Source organism: Artemia franciscana, chromosome 3 (assembly GCF_032884065.1).
Source record: "Artemia franciscana chromosome 3, ASM3288406v1, whole genome shotgun sequence".
NCBI lineage: Eukaryota > Metazoa > Arthropoda > Branchiopoda > Anostraca > Artemiidae > Artemia > Artemia franciscana.
The window spans coordinates 49,483,445-49,497,203 of NC_088865.1; the positions used below are offsets into that span (position 1 = coordinate 49,483,445).

Below are 13,759 nucleotides of genomic sequence, written 5' to 3' on the forward strand. Positions count from 1 at the left end.
GAGCTTGAAAGCGAAGTATTTTTTCAGGTTATTTTACATAAAGATAAATTTTCTGTTCCATATATAGTGGTTTGTAGGCATATATTTACATATATATATATATATATATATATATATATATATATATATATATATATATGTGTGTGTGTGTGTGTTTGGTTAGATGCGGTTAGGTTGGGTTACGTTAGTTTAGGTTTTAAACCCATTTCTGATATTTAGAACCAAACTTTACCTAATGTCACTTAATCTAACTTACCCTAAATTAATGTAATCTAACCTAACCTATCTTTAAATTTTGCCATCAGAGCATGGATGAGACTGAAAAAGCTGACTAACAAAACTAATTGAATCCAAGCAGAAAAAAAGAATTCCGATGCCACCCTATTTGAAGCCTAAAGACTTCATGAGCCTACACTTTCAAATTTGCTGTCCATTCTCGATAATTATTTTATTATCATATTTTTATGCGGTGTGCTCAAAAATATATATTTGGAAACGAAATTATGGAATGGAGTGTGTATTCCTTTTCCAGCAGATTTGTGACCAGTTTTTATGGCACTTGGTATTAACCAGGTGACATATAGCAATCGCCAATTCTGTCGGTCTGTCTGTCTGTCGGTCTGTCGGTCCCGGTTTTGCTACTTTAGGCACTTCCAGGTAAGCTAGGACGATGAAATTTGGCAAGCGTATCAGGGACCGGACCACACTAAATTAGAAATAGTCATTTTTCCGATTTGACCATCTGGGGGGGGGAGTGGGGGGCCGGTTAATTCGCAAAAATATAAAAAAATGAAGTATTTTTTACTTATAAGTGGGTAATTAGATCTTAATGAAATTTGATGTTTGGAATGATATTGTGTCTCAGAGCTCTTATTTTAAATCCCGACCTGATCTGATGACATTAGGGGGAGTTGGAGGGGGGAAACCTAAAGTCCCGGTTTTGCTACTTTAGGCACTTCCAGGTAAGCTAGGACGATGAAATTTGGCAAGCATATCAGGGACCGGACGACATTAAATTAGAAATAGACGTTTTCCCGATTTGAAAATCTGGGGGGAGGAGTGGGGGGCCGGTTAATTCGGAAAAAATAGAAAAAATGAAGTATTTTTAACTTACGAGCGGGTGATTGGATCTTAAAGAAATTTGATGTTTGGAATGATATTGTGTCTCAGAGCTCATATTTTAAATCCCGACCAGATCTGATGACATTGGGGGAGTTGGAGGGGGGAAACCTAAAATCTTGGAAAACACTTAGAGTGGAGGGATCGGGATGAAACTTGATGGGAAAAATAAGCGCAAGTCCCAGATACATAATTGACATAATCAGAACTGATTCGCTCTCTTTTGGGTAGTTGGGGGGGGGGGTAATTCTTAAAAATTAGAAAAAATGAGGTATTTTTAACTTACGAACGGGCTCTCTGGGGTAGTTGGGGGAGGGATTAGTTCTGAAAAATTAGAAAAAATGAGGTATTTTTAACTTACGAACGGGTGATCGGATCTCAATGAAATTTGACATTTAGAAGGATATCGTGTCTCATAGCTCTTATTTTAAATCCTGACCGGATCTGTTGACATTGGGGGAAGTTTGGGGTGGGGGAACCTAAAATCATGGAAAACGCTTAGATTGGAAGGATCGGGATGAAATTTGGTGGGAAAAATAGGCAGAAGTCTTCCATGCGTGATTTAAATAATTGGAACGGATCCGCTCTATTGGGGGGGGGGGGTTAATCCTGAAAAATAAGAAAAAAATACGTATTTTTAATTTGCGAAGGAGTGATCGGATCTTCATGAAACTTCATATTTAGAAGGACCTCGTAACTCAGATCTCTTATTATAAATCTCAACCGGATCAAGCGTAATTGGGGGGGGGGGCAGTTGGGGAGACCGGAAATCTTAGAAAATACTTAAAGTGGTGAGATCTGGATGAAACTGGATGGGAAGAATAGAAACCTGTCTAAGATACTTGACTGACATAACCGGACCGGATCTGCTCTCTTTGGTGGAATTGGGGGGAAGGGTAATTTTGAAAATTGAGGTATTTGTAACTTATGAGAGGGTGACCAGATCTGAATTAAATTTGATATTTAGAAGGATCTTGTGCTTTAAAGTTCTAATTTAAATTCCGACCAGATCCTGTGTCATTGGAGGGAGTTGGAGGGGGAAACCAGAATTCTTGGAAAATGTGAAAATTGGGGTATTTTTATCTTACGAATAGATGATCGGATCTTAATGAAATGTCTCAGAGCTCTTATTTCAAATCCCGACCAGATCTTTTGACATTGGGGGGGGGGGGGGTTGGAGGGGAATATCTTGGAAAAACACTTGGAGTGGAGGAATCGGGATGTAGCTTGGTGGATAGAATAAACAAATGTCCTTGATACGTGATTGGCAGAATCGTAGTGGATTCGCTCTCTTTGGTGGAGTTGGGTGGAGGGGTTCAGTGATTTGCCGAGTTTGGTGCTTCTGGACGTGCTAGGACGATGAAAATTGGTAGGCGTGTCAGGGAGGTGCACAATTTGACTTGATAAAGTCGTTTCCCAGATTCGACCATCTAAGGGGCTAAAGGGAGAGGAAAAATTAGAAAAAATGAGGCATTTATAACTTACGAGTGGATGATCGGATCTTAATGAATTTTGATAGTTAGAAGGAAATTGTGAGTCACAGCTCTTATTTTAAATCCTGACCGGCATTAAGCCTCTTATTTTCCTTTTTAAATCAATCTATTGATTCATAGAATTTTGTTAGAGCTCATACCATATGACCTCTTGGCTCTTAGCTCTTCTCGCCTCGTCACAAGTGCCATATGAGCTCTTAGCTCTTGTTGGAGATATAAGAGCTTATTTTGAAAAGAGATTAAGGAGCTCTAAAGTATACCCCTTTGTAAATCACACTCCACAATATCTAATACAGATGATGATTATGTCCATAAACGAAAGCCTAGACTTCCTTCGGTGACAAGGAATATTTTTTTTTCTTTACTTTATTGTTATTTCAAAATCATATTTGTTCAAAATTATCCTTCGTCAATTGTAATTTTAAACGTAGATTAAAAATGTGGAATCAACTTCCTTTTCTAAACACTTTTTTGTATTGGTTTTGAACCAGAAAAGAATAAAACTTTTTAATGAAAATAAAAAGCTGTAAATTCCTAATTCGTACTAAAACTTGTGTTAGATTTGATGCCATGTTAAGGACGTTTTCTATTAAAGAAGTTGTTTTTAAAAGCACAAAAAAAAATTCATTAAATTAAAATTAGCACTGCATTTTTCTAAAATTGAATCAAAAGCATTTTAAAGTATTAAAACGAAATTAAAACCAACATTTAAATTTAAAGCTCTGAAAACAATTTAATTTAAATTTCTTCTGAAATTTTGATGCTTGGAAATAGGGTTTTCTATGTCACTGGTGTAGCATTGAAATTCGTTAGTTATACTGCTATATTTTTAGGATTCTTTCGATGGTAAGACCTATTACCTGAAAATTCATGCTCCTTGGAATTTCCTACTCACCCAGGCTGAGGCTGTCGAACTGAAAATGCCATTAAAGGTAAGTTTTATGAATTTTTAGATGCATATGCAGGGAATCCCTTTATAGAGGGTGGTGAGCCAAATTCACGCTTCTAGGGGGGAGCTATAGAAAAAGCCTTGATATGCTCTTCATATTTTCTTTTCACTAAGTCTCAAATTTTGTGGTAGATGGTGCATGCCCTAAGGACCCCCTCCTCTTACTCCGCAGGTGGCTCAGAAGTGTGTTATTTGGGAAGCCTGCACTCGACTTGGGTTTTCCTCAAAAATTCATATTCATTACAGAAAAGAACACAAGGGAGGCTTCGGGGCCTTGGGCCCCCGAAATCCTAAATTATTTTGATTTCCTGGGTATTTTTTATTCAAATTATCACATAAAATTTGTATTTTGATTATTCCGTCCCCCTGAAAAAAAAAACCACCTATGTGCCTAATTCATTAAGAATATTTTAATCTCTGATGATTTTCTTCTTTTTTTTACTTCACATCAAGAACTATGGAGAAATGTTTGCCCTGTATTTCTTTTTTAGACCCTCCCAGCCCAGCACGAGTAGTTTTATTCCAGAAAGATACTTGTACTTTTGATCCACGGGAAAGGGGTCAGTGATTTTGGGCAACTAGAGTATGAAAAGGGTCACTTTTTAAGCCGCTAAATAAGTGAAAAATATATAAAAACTGTCATGCATTGGTGGGAGGGGGGTTAAAACCTAATCATTTTCGTAGTTCGGGTCTTGAACATTCATAAATATTAAAAGAACAATACGGTGTAAACTCTGTCTATAATGCGACGAACTGACATCACAAAATAGTGCCCAAGGCCAAAAGGCTGAAATTCCAGATTAGCTCGCTGTAAATAAGCTTGTAAATAAAAGTATTTACTTGCTTCCAAAAATACGTTTAATTAAGCTTTAATTCCTTGGAAATAGGTGTAGCATTAGGAAGTTATGTTAGAGGGAAAAAATTTTGGATGGGCAGCATTTTTGAGATTTAGGAAATGAAAACATAAATAGAGGAAAGTGCATGAATATTACACGAAGTTGCATCAATACATCATAGAAATTCCTACCCACAAGGTAGGGGCTGTCTTCACAGACTCAAGTCTCCCCTACCAACATGTTTGCTGGTAAAATAACATGGTTATTCTGTCGAGCTTTTTTTTTCTCTATTACATTTTCAAATATTAAAAAGATATATGAAAAAAGAGCAGTGGTGGATAAAATTATCTCTCAGAGTTATGTCAACCAAAACCATCAATAATGAATTATGTTCTTACATGTTCTATCGGTAATTTTTGTTATATTTTTGTTTTAATTTTATGTTCTTACATGTTCTATCTGGTAATTTTTGTTCTATTTTTGTTTTAATTTTATGTTCTTACATGTTCTATCTGGTAATTTTTGTTTTAATTTTATGTTCTTACATGTTCTATCTGGTAATTTTTGTTCTATTTTTGTTTTAATTTTATGTTCTTACATGTTCTATTTGGTAATTTTTGTTCTATTTTTGTTTTAATTTTATGTTCTTACATGTTCTATCTGGTAATTTTTGTTCTATTTTTGTTTTAATTTTATGTTCTTACATGTTCTATCTGGTAATTTTTGTTTTAATTTTATGTTCTTACATGTTCTATCTGGTAATTTTTGTTCTATTTTTGTTTTAATTTTATGTTCTTACATGTTCTATTTGGTAATTTTTGTTCTATTTTTGTTTTAATTTTATGTTCTTACATGTTTTATCTGGTAATTTTTGTTCTATTTTTGTTTTAATTTTATGTTCTTACATGTTCTATCTGGTAATTTTTGTTCTATTTTTGTTCTAATTTTGTTTAATAGAACAGTCCATTGAGAAGCTTTATAACAAAAAGACATCATTTATCTTTTTTCTTAAATCTACATTAAACAAATAAGAATTTTTAACTTGCCATTTTTGATTGTTTTTAATCTTGAACCAATATTCTTTGGGAAGTTCTGATTAAAATGTGATGCAAATAAAACGTTAGTATCCGATATGATCTTTTATATGGTAAATCAATACTGATAGAACTGCAAATATTTAATTTGACTTTTGAATGTCAAAGATTAATTGCCAAAAAGGTTCTACATATGTTAGCCATATTGAATAAAGATTAGAGCTATAAAGCTTATTCCAAGAGATTTTCTAATTTGAAATTATGGGGTAAAATTTTAAATTTTATATTTTATATTTATATTTTTTTATATTTTCAAACAGTTCGTGGTAACGAACTGTAGTAAGGAGCGACCCGGCTCAATAGTAAACTAAACTCTAAAAAACGGAATTTTGATGCTAAAATATACATCAAAAGAATCAGATTTTCATGCTGATTTTAAATATATAAGTTTCATCAAATTTAGTCTTTGTCATCAAAAGTTACGAGCCTGAAAAAATTTGCCTTATTTTAGAAAATAGGATAAAACACCCCCTAAAAGTCACAGAATCTTAACGAAAATCATACCATCGCATTTGGCGTATCAGAGAACCCTGTTTTTTTTCCCCAGGGGTCATCGTATCGACCAAGTGGTCCTAGAATGTCGCAAGAGGGCTCATTCTAACGGAAATGAAAAGGTCTAGTGCCCTTTTTAAGTGACCAAAAAATTGGAGGGCGCCTAGGCCCCCTCCCACGCTCATTTTTCTCCAAAGTCAACAGATCAACATTTTGAGATAGTCATTTTGTTCCGAATAGTCAAAAGCCATAATAAATATGTCTTTGGGAATGACTTACTCCCCCACAGTCCCTGGGGGGAGGGGCTGGAAGTTACAAACTTCGACCAGTGTTTACATTTAATAATGGTTATTGGGAAGTGTACAGTCGTTTTCATGGGATGTTTTTTTTGGTTTTGGGGGTGGGGTTGAGGGGATTGGGCTATGTGGGAGGATCTTTCCTTGTAGAAATATGTCATGGGTGAACAGAAATTCAATGAAAAGGGCGCAGGATTTTCTAAAATTACTATAAAAAAAAACAATGAAAAAATAAACATGGAAAAGTTTTTTCAATTGAAAGTAAAGAGTAACATTGAAACTTAAGACGAACAGAAATTATTACGCATATGAGGAGTTCTAAAAGTACTTTAGCATAAAGAGCGAGGTATCTAGGAGGAGATAAATACCTCGCTCTTTATGCTATAGTATTTTTAGTAATTTCAACTATTTACTCCACGGCCTTTCTGATTCAGGGGGTCATTCTTAAAGAATTGGGACAAAACTTACGATTTAGTGTAAAGAACGAGGTATTAACGAGGGTACAAACCCCCTCATATACATAATAAAAATTAAAGAATATAAAAGTTTGTTACGTAAGTTAATTCTTAAGTTACGTATATTTTTACTAATAAAAAAATTCGTTAAAAATTAAAATTTAGAGTTGCCTTTTTATGTAACCGAAAAATTGCATGGCAACTAGGCCTCCTTCCCCATCCCTTATTTCTCAAAATCGTCTGATCAAAACTAAGAGACAGCCATTTAGCCAAAAAAGGAATTAATATGCAAATTTCATTTTAATAATTTATGTGTGGAGAGCCAAAATCAAACATGCATTAATTCAAAAACGTTCAGAAATTACATAAAAAAACTAGTTTTTTAACTGAAAGTAAGGAGCGACATTAAAGCTTAAAACGAACAGAAATTACTCCATATATGAAATGGGGTGTCCCCTCCGCAATCCCTCGCTCTTTACGCTAAAGTTTGACTCTTTGCCACAATTCTGCTTTTTAAAACAATTAAAAGCAATTAAATGCCTTTCGGTATTATATGACCCATTTTTATTTTTCGCCTTCATTTTCGCTTGATTTGACAAAATTGGCTCCAACTTTTTCCCCCTCCCAGAATTTTGACGAAATTATGCCACTGCTCTGCCCTTCTTTTTCCCTTTGCAGGCACCATAAAATGAGTTCAAAACTGTTTTTTGGGGGATTGTTTGTTCTAGGAGAGCGTTTCATGTGACAATGACCTTTTAGATCTAAGTCTTTAAAGTACCAATGAGTGAGAATGAAATTTTATTGTTTGAACTAGCTAGGTCAAAACTTACACAGCATTATATATCTTTAAAAATTAATATAAAAAAAATCAGAATCAAATTTTAATATAAAAAAATAAATCCTTATACTGTCTTAGATCTTTTGGTAGTAGCAGGGGACAAAGTTAAAATAAAGAAACGTGAAAATGAGCGAATAATAATATTGTACCCAACAGTTGAAGAAGGTTAGTTTTCTTTTTAAGGTATTTTTGTCTTTGAAAATTAATTGTTGCAACATTGACAAAAATATGGCCCTAAGAACTTTATAATTTTGAAACAGTTAAAAGAAAAATACTAAAAAATCTGGATTTTTAGGCATAAACAGACATAAGATGGGTTCAGGGGGAAATTTTTTTTTTATGTTCTTGGCCCCTTTATAAAAACCGCCGTCACAGAAATCTCCTTGGCATTCGATTATGTTTTATTTATAATATGTTTATTTATAATAAATATGTATCAATAAATATGTAATAATAAATATGTATTATAATAATATGTAATAAATATGTTTATTTATAATTTATATTTTTTTTCCAGCAAAAAGAAGACAGGCCGAAGACAGCTGGCAAGAGCAAAACAACCTCAACAAACATTCTGAAAAACAAAGCACCACAGAAGAAAAATCCTTACACGGCTATTTTTTCTCTTTCGAAGCTTGAACAGTAATCTTTGATTCAGTCATCTATTGCTTGTTGCAGTTTATAAAACTGCCTGCAGGCCGAAACACCTTATATTATATATCATAAATTGCGGCTTAAATTTCGTCGTAATCGACAAGAATAATAAGATCATGATAGAATATGGACGTAGCTAAGACTTTTTTTTTGTAAGGGAAGGCAAGTTGGCCAGCTTTAGCCGCGTAGCTTTCGGGGCAAAGAGAGACGGCTGTTCCCAGGTGCAGCTTCAGAAGAGACCCCAAACTAGGGTTTTTGGTCAATACTATCATCTACTTAGTTTTAGTAGTGATAGGGGTGGGTGGGGGCTGGAGAGCAAAATCTTCCTTGGGAGTTCAAAACCCTGCCCAGCTTTCGAGTTTTTCAAAGTTCAATCTACAGAAAAACAGAGGCCTTTCTTGTCGAAAACCTTATGAATCAAGTCTTGGCGTTCTTTTTACTTGCTTAAAATTTCATACACGGTGCTTTAAAATCAATCGTGCATAGGCAGGACTATATATCTCTATAAGAATAAGGAATAGCGTAAAAAACTTACTAAACTACGGCATAGACGTACACCAATCAAATTAACTCTCACTTTTTACGACTATATTTCAGCAAAGCAATCGATCTTTTTTGTTTTGCTTAAACAGTTATCTACGCTTCTGTCATTTGTCCTTTATTGCTATTAAATTATAAAAAAATTGCTTCAGATGAAATTAAGGAGCTTCATTAAAACTTAAAACGAATCCCATCCTCAATTGCGCTAAAGTCTTATAGTAAATTAGTCTTGCACTTCACGCTAAAATCTTATAGCAATTGAAAAAGCTTCTTAATCTAATTAAGCAGCCCTTTTCATGAATCTTTCTTAAACAACTGGGATAAGAAGTCAAAATATAGCTTAAAGAGCAAGGTCGTCAGAAGGGTCCAGTCCCCATCACATAGTTTCTGTTCGTTTTAAGTTTTAATGTTGCTCCCTATTTTCAGTTGAATCAAAGTGTTCTTCTATTTAATTTCTTATCGTTTTTCAGACAATGCCAAAAAATTCGCCTCCCACCTCCATGGAAAATCTGAAAAATTTCTCCATGTAAAGTTCTTACCAATTAAAATAACACCATCACACCCACCAAAAATTCCTCCTAGACAATTCCATACTCACTAAAAATTTCCCCGGAAAAAATTCCTGTGGACAAATAGGCCTGGAAAATTCTTCTCAGCCAACTTTTAGTTAAATAAAATTATTAAATTTCTTATTTTTTTTTCAAAACATTCAAGAGATCTTCCTCCTCTGAGAAAATTTTTCCGGAAATCCCCCATAATGGAAAAATTCTTTCGTGGAAACTGCTAGCAAATTCCTCTCATATAAAATTCCTTCTGAAAATTTACCCCCGGAAATTCCTCTACCCAAAGAAAATTCTCTCCATGAGAATGCCCCTCCCCACAGAAAATCACCCCAAAAAATGTCTCTTTGCTTCCCAATAGCAAATGGTATAAGTAAACAAAGTCATGCCATCACTACAGGAACAGTTATTATACTCTTCAACTATGTTGAACAAAATAGCTACTACAAAATTTTGATTGGATGACTTCAGAAAAAGAGGGCGTGGGAAGGGGCTAGCTGCCCTCCAATCCCATTGGTCGCTTAAAAAGGGCTCTAGAATCTATCTTTGGATTTCCATTTGAACGAACCCTCTCTTGATCTTTCAGGACCATTGTTTCTATATATCCCGCCAGGGAAAATAGCAAAAACAATGAAAGAAGAAAAAAAATTATATAAACACGTATCTATGATCTTTCTTCCCGCAAAAAAAAAAAAAAAATCCAAAATTCCACATGTTTCCAGATGGGAGCATGAAACCTCTACAATAAGGTTCTCTGATACGCAGAATCTAACCGTGCGATTTTCATTAAGATTACTTGACTTTATGAGGGTGTTTCCACCCTTTTGAAAATCAGTCTAATTTTTTCTGGCTTGATGGGTAACAATAAACTTAATGACTTTTATTTACTTCAAATCAGCATAAAAAGTCAATTCTTTTGATGTATCCGTTGTTGTCAAAATACCAAAAATGTCACGAACAATTGGATCATATAGATGAAAATTGACTGCGGTAACTCAAAGGGAGATATTTCCCATAACCGAAATTTTAAAGAGAATAGAAAACTAGAGTATGGACTATGGTCATTTTTAGGGTTGCAACTTAGCAATATCAATTGGGAGGAAGATATGTGGCCCCTGAATTTTAAAAAATATCTTTTTTGGTATTTTTTTTTCAAAAATATCTCTTTTTGGTATTTTCATTTAAAATTTTTTTAAAAATGACGAATTTCACCCTCCCTTTAAATTTTGATAAACACATCCCCCCCCCTTAGTTTTCGTCAACTGGCAACTCTATCACAAGCATCAGTTGTTTAGCTGAAATAGTCCATATTGATACAGGCATCCAGGACACAGAAGAAATAATTTTAATGTCAAAAGTTCCTTTCCCAACTTTTGTTGTGAGTGAGAAAAGAGGATACATAGCATTTTGGAGAAAAATTTATGTTTTTTTTTGGAAAAAACAATAAGATTAGTGAAGATCAGTTTCTGGTTGAATCTTTTCCGATCAGTTAATACAACTTTAAAGCGGTCAATCGATTTCAACCGATTCTTGTTTAGTTAGATGAATTGGCTGTAGAGTACAGTTTACAAAACAAGTACACATAGTGTACTTGTATCTAAGTGCAGTTGTATCTAAGTATCTAAAATGCAGTTGAACCCGTTTTCAAGCTTAATTTGATTCACTCCGTTAATATTTCCAAGACTTAAGGATTAAAAAATAATAAGCCTCCAGGTGCTGATAGTGTGATAAATGAGTTTCTTAAATATGGTGGCCCTGAGGTGAGAAATAAGCTACTGAAGACTATGAACATGATTTTTGAAAAAAAAAAATTGAAAAAGGGGAAGTACCCAGTGATTTTAGGAAAACCTTAATTAAACCACTGTAAAAGAAAGGTGACAAGAGTGAATGTCTTAGTCGAATTATCGAGGCATTAGTCTGGTCTCTGTAGGTAGCAAATTAATTAGCAGTTTGATACTTTTTAGACTGAGAGATGCTGTAGACAAAGTTTTAAGGGAAGAACAGTGCGGTTTTAGAAAAGGTAGAGGATGTGTCGACTAAATTTCCACTCTTATGTTAATAATTAAGAAGTCCCTTCGTTGTCAAACACCTTTGGTCCTCAGTTTAATCGATTATGAGCAAACTTTCGATTCTGTTGATAGAAGAGCGTTAGTAAAGGTCTTATCTTTATATGGTATACCAGAAAAATACATTAAAGTGATTTGTGATTTGTGATATATACGAGAATAATACTGCTGCGGTTAGGGTAAGAAATGAGGTTAGCAACTGGTTTTGTATTAAATCAGGAGTTAAGCAGGGTTGTGTTCTATCCCCCTTTATTTGGATCATTTTGATGGACATCGTCTTAAGGAGCACAGGAAAGGCAATTGGAAACCACGGAATCAAATGGGGAGGAAACACGCTCCTGGACTTAGATTATGCTGATGATTTAAGCCTATTAGATGAAAGTGTGAGCAAAATGAATGAATTTTTAGAGGTTTTGCGAGTTAAGGGTGCTAGAATAGGCTTGAAAATTAATGTTAAGAAGACTAAGTCACTAAGGCTAGGAAAGGTAACGTTGGGTAATGAAAAGATTGATCAGATTGGCAGCCTCACTTGCCTTGGTAGTATTATTAGTAAAGATGGTGGGAGCAGTGAAAATGTTAAAAGTAGAATAGCTAAGACTCAGAGCGTTTTTTCACAGTCAAAAAAAGTTTGGAAGAATAGAAAGATAAGTCTACAAACCAAGATTAGAATATTGGAATCTACAGTGATGACAGTGGTCAAATATGGCTCTGAAGCATGGCGCTCCGAAAAGCAGACGAAATTTTACTAGATGTTTTCCAGAGAAATTGCCTACGGATTGTTCTGGGTACCCGACTAACTGACCGTATTTCAAACAGTAGGTTGTACGAAAAATACGGTTAAATCCGGGTTTCCAGGGCTATAATGAAAGAAAGTTTGAGATGGTTAGGCCACGTTCTGCGGATGAAGGATGACAGATTGCCGAAGATTGTCCTTTTTGGCAAACCGTCTGGGGCTACAAGGAAAGCAGGTCGTCCTCGTCTGGGTTGGGAGGATGTCATAAATAAAGATTTAAAGGAAATGGGAACTTCCTGGGAGGGTGTAAAGAGGGAGGCATTGAATAGATGAGATTGGATGAGGATTGTGCGTAGTTGTGTTGGCCTCAGGCGGCTTGGTGCTGCAGTGAGTTAGTAGCAGTAGTAGTAGTAGTAGTAGTAGTAGTAGTAATATTAATGCACGTGATTGATTTTTAAGAGCAAGCTTCTTTAAGGATTTTGTTTTGGCAGCCACTGTCGCTTGGTTCTGAAAATGTTTGTTTTTCTGGTTTGTTTCTCTAGTCGATAAAGCTCTGTTTGACATAAATAAAACCTCATAATTTATGCGCTGATAAAAATGTGATATTAGTAGGCCTATCTATTTAGAACCCCTAGACAATTCCAACTCCTTTGAAAATTTCCCTCAAGAAACTCCCCTGAAACATCTCCACATGCAAAGCTAATTGAACTTAAGATCAGTCAATCGGCTTCAACCGATTGTTGCTTGATTAGAGGGGATTGACTGTAGAAGAGAGCTTATAAAACACCCTCTATTACTAAGCACAGAAAAGCAAACTACTAAGCAAAGATTGGTTGAAACCAATTGACCAATCTTAAGTTGAATTAATTTTGCATAAAGAGATTTACGGGGGAGTTGTCCAAGGGATATTTTCAGAAGGTTTGGAATTGTCTGCGGGATATGTCTCTTTCCCTTTTTTCTTAGAAAGACTTGAAAGAAGTTTCCAATCGGTCATAATAGGTGGAATTCATATAGGGATGTCACTTGAAAAAAATTGACATCGGTTATTCTTGCCAGAAAGTTTACCTTTACTTTTTAAGAATTAGTTTTGACGGTGAATTTTTATATACAAGAACTTAGCTTCAATGTTTCAGATCTTACTGTAGCTAAAATATAATAAAACTCAGGAAAAAAATTTACATACATATTGCTTTGTTTTTCTGAAAAAATTGCTGGTTGGGGATGCAGGCAGCTATACACACTAGACATACAAGCAGCCACTCGGACTGTAGAGCCGGAACTTCCGATTATAGAGACTGGAGGTTGACTTCCAGGTATTCAAGGGCGCACACCTGGTGTTAGGAAGCTGAAAACCATTGGCATATATCAAGTAAAACAAACTCAAGGAGAGGGAAGGGTATCTTTTTAAAGAAATGTAGTACTGTATGATACTGATCAAATATAAAAAAGTACTTGTGTTTTGAACAAAAAATGTTTATTAGGAAAAAAAAAATGCGAAGGTTTTGACCCATGAACTTGACCCGTGTTTCCAATAGTTGTTATCATTTTATTCCAAATTCCTTATCTAGAAAATAAAATACTGGGAATTAAATTACCTGGAGCCATTCCAGAGATAGAGCTGCTAAATTGTGATT

The 13,759-nt window shown here is 34.7% G+C and overlaps 1 protein-coding gene across 1 annotated transcript in view; it reads left to right on the plus strand.

Moving 5' to 3' along the window:
• Window positions 1-13,759, plus strand: part of LOC136025365 (anoctamin-5-like) — a 92,400-nt gene that overhangs the window by 10,016 nt on the left and 68,625 nt on the right. The window contains exons 3-4 of the mRNA XM_065701320.1: window positions 3,446-3,544; window positions 8,090-8,214. Coding sequence (XP_065557392.1) covers window positions 3,446-3,544; window positions 8,090-8,214 — 224 coding nt within the window. The remainder of the gene's footprint in view (window positions 1-3,445; window positions 3,545-8,089; window positions 8,215-13,759) is intronic.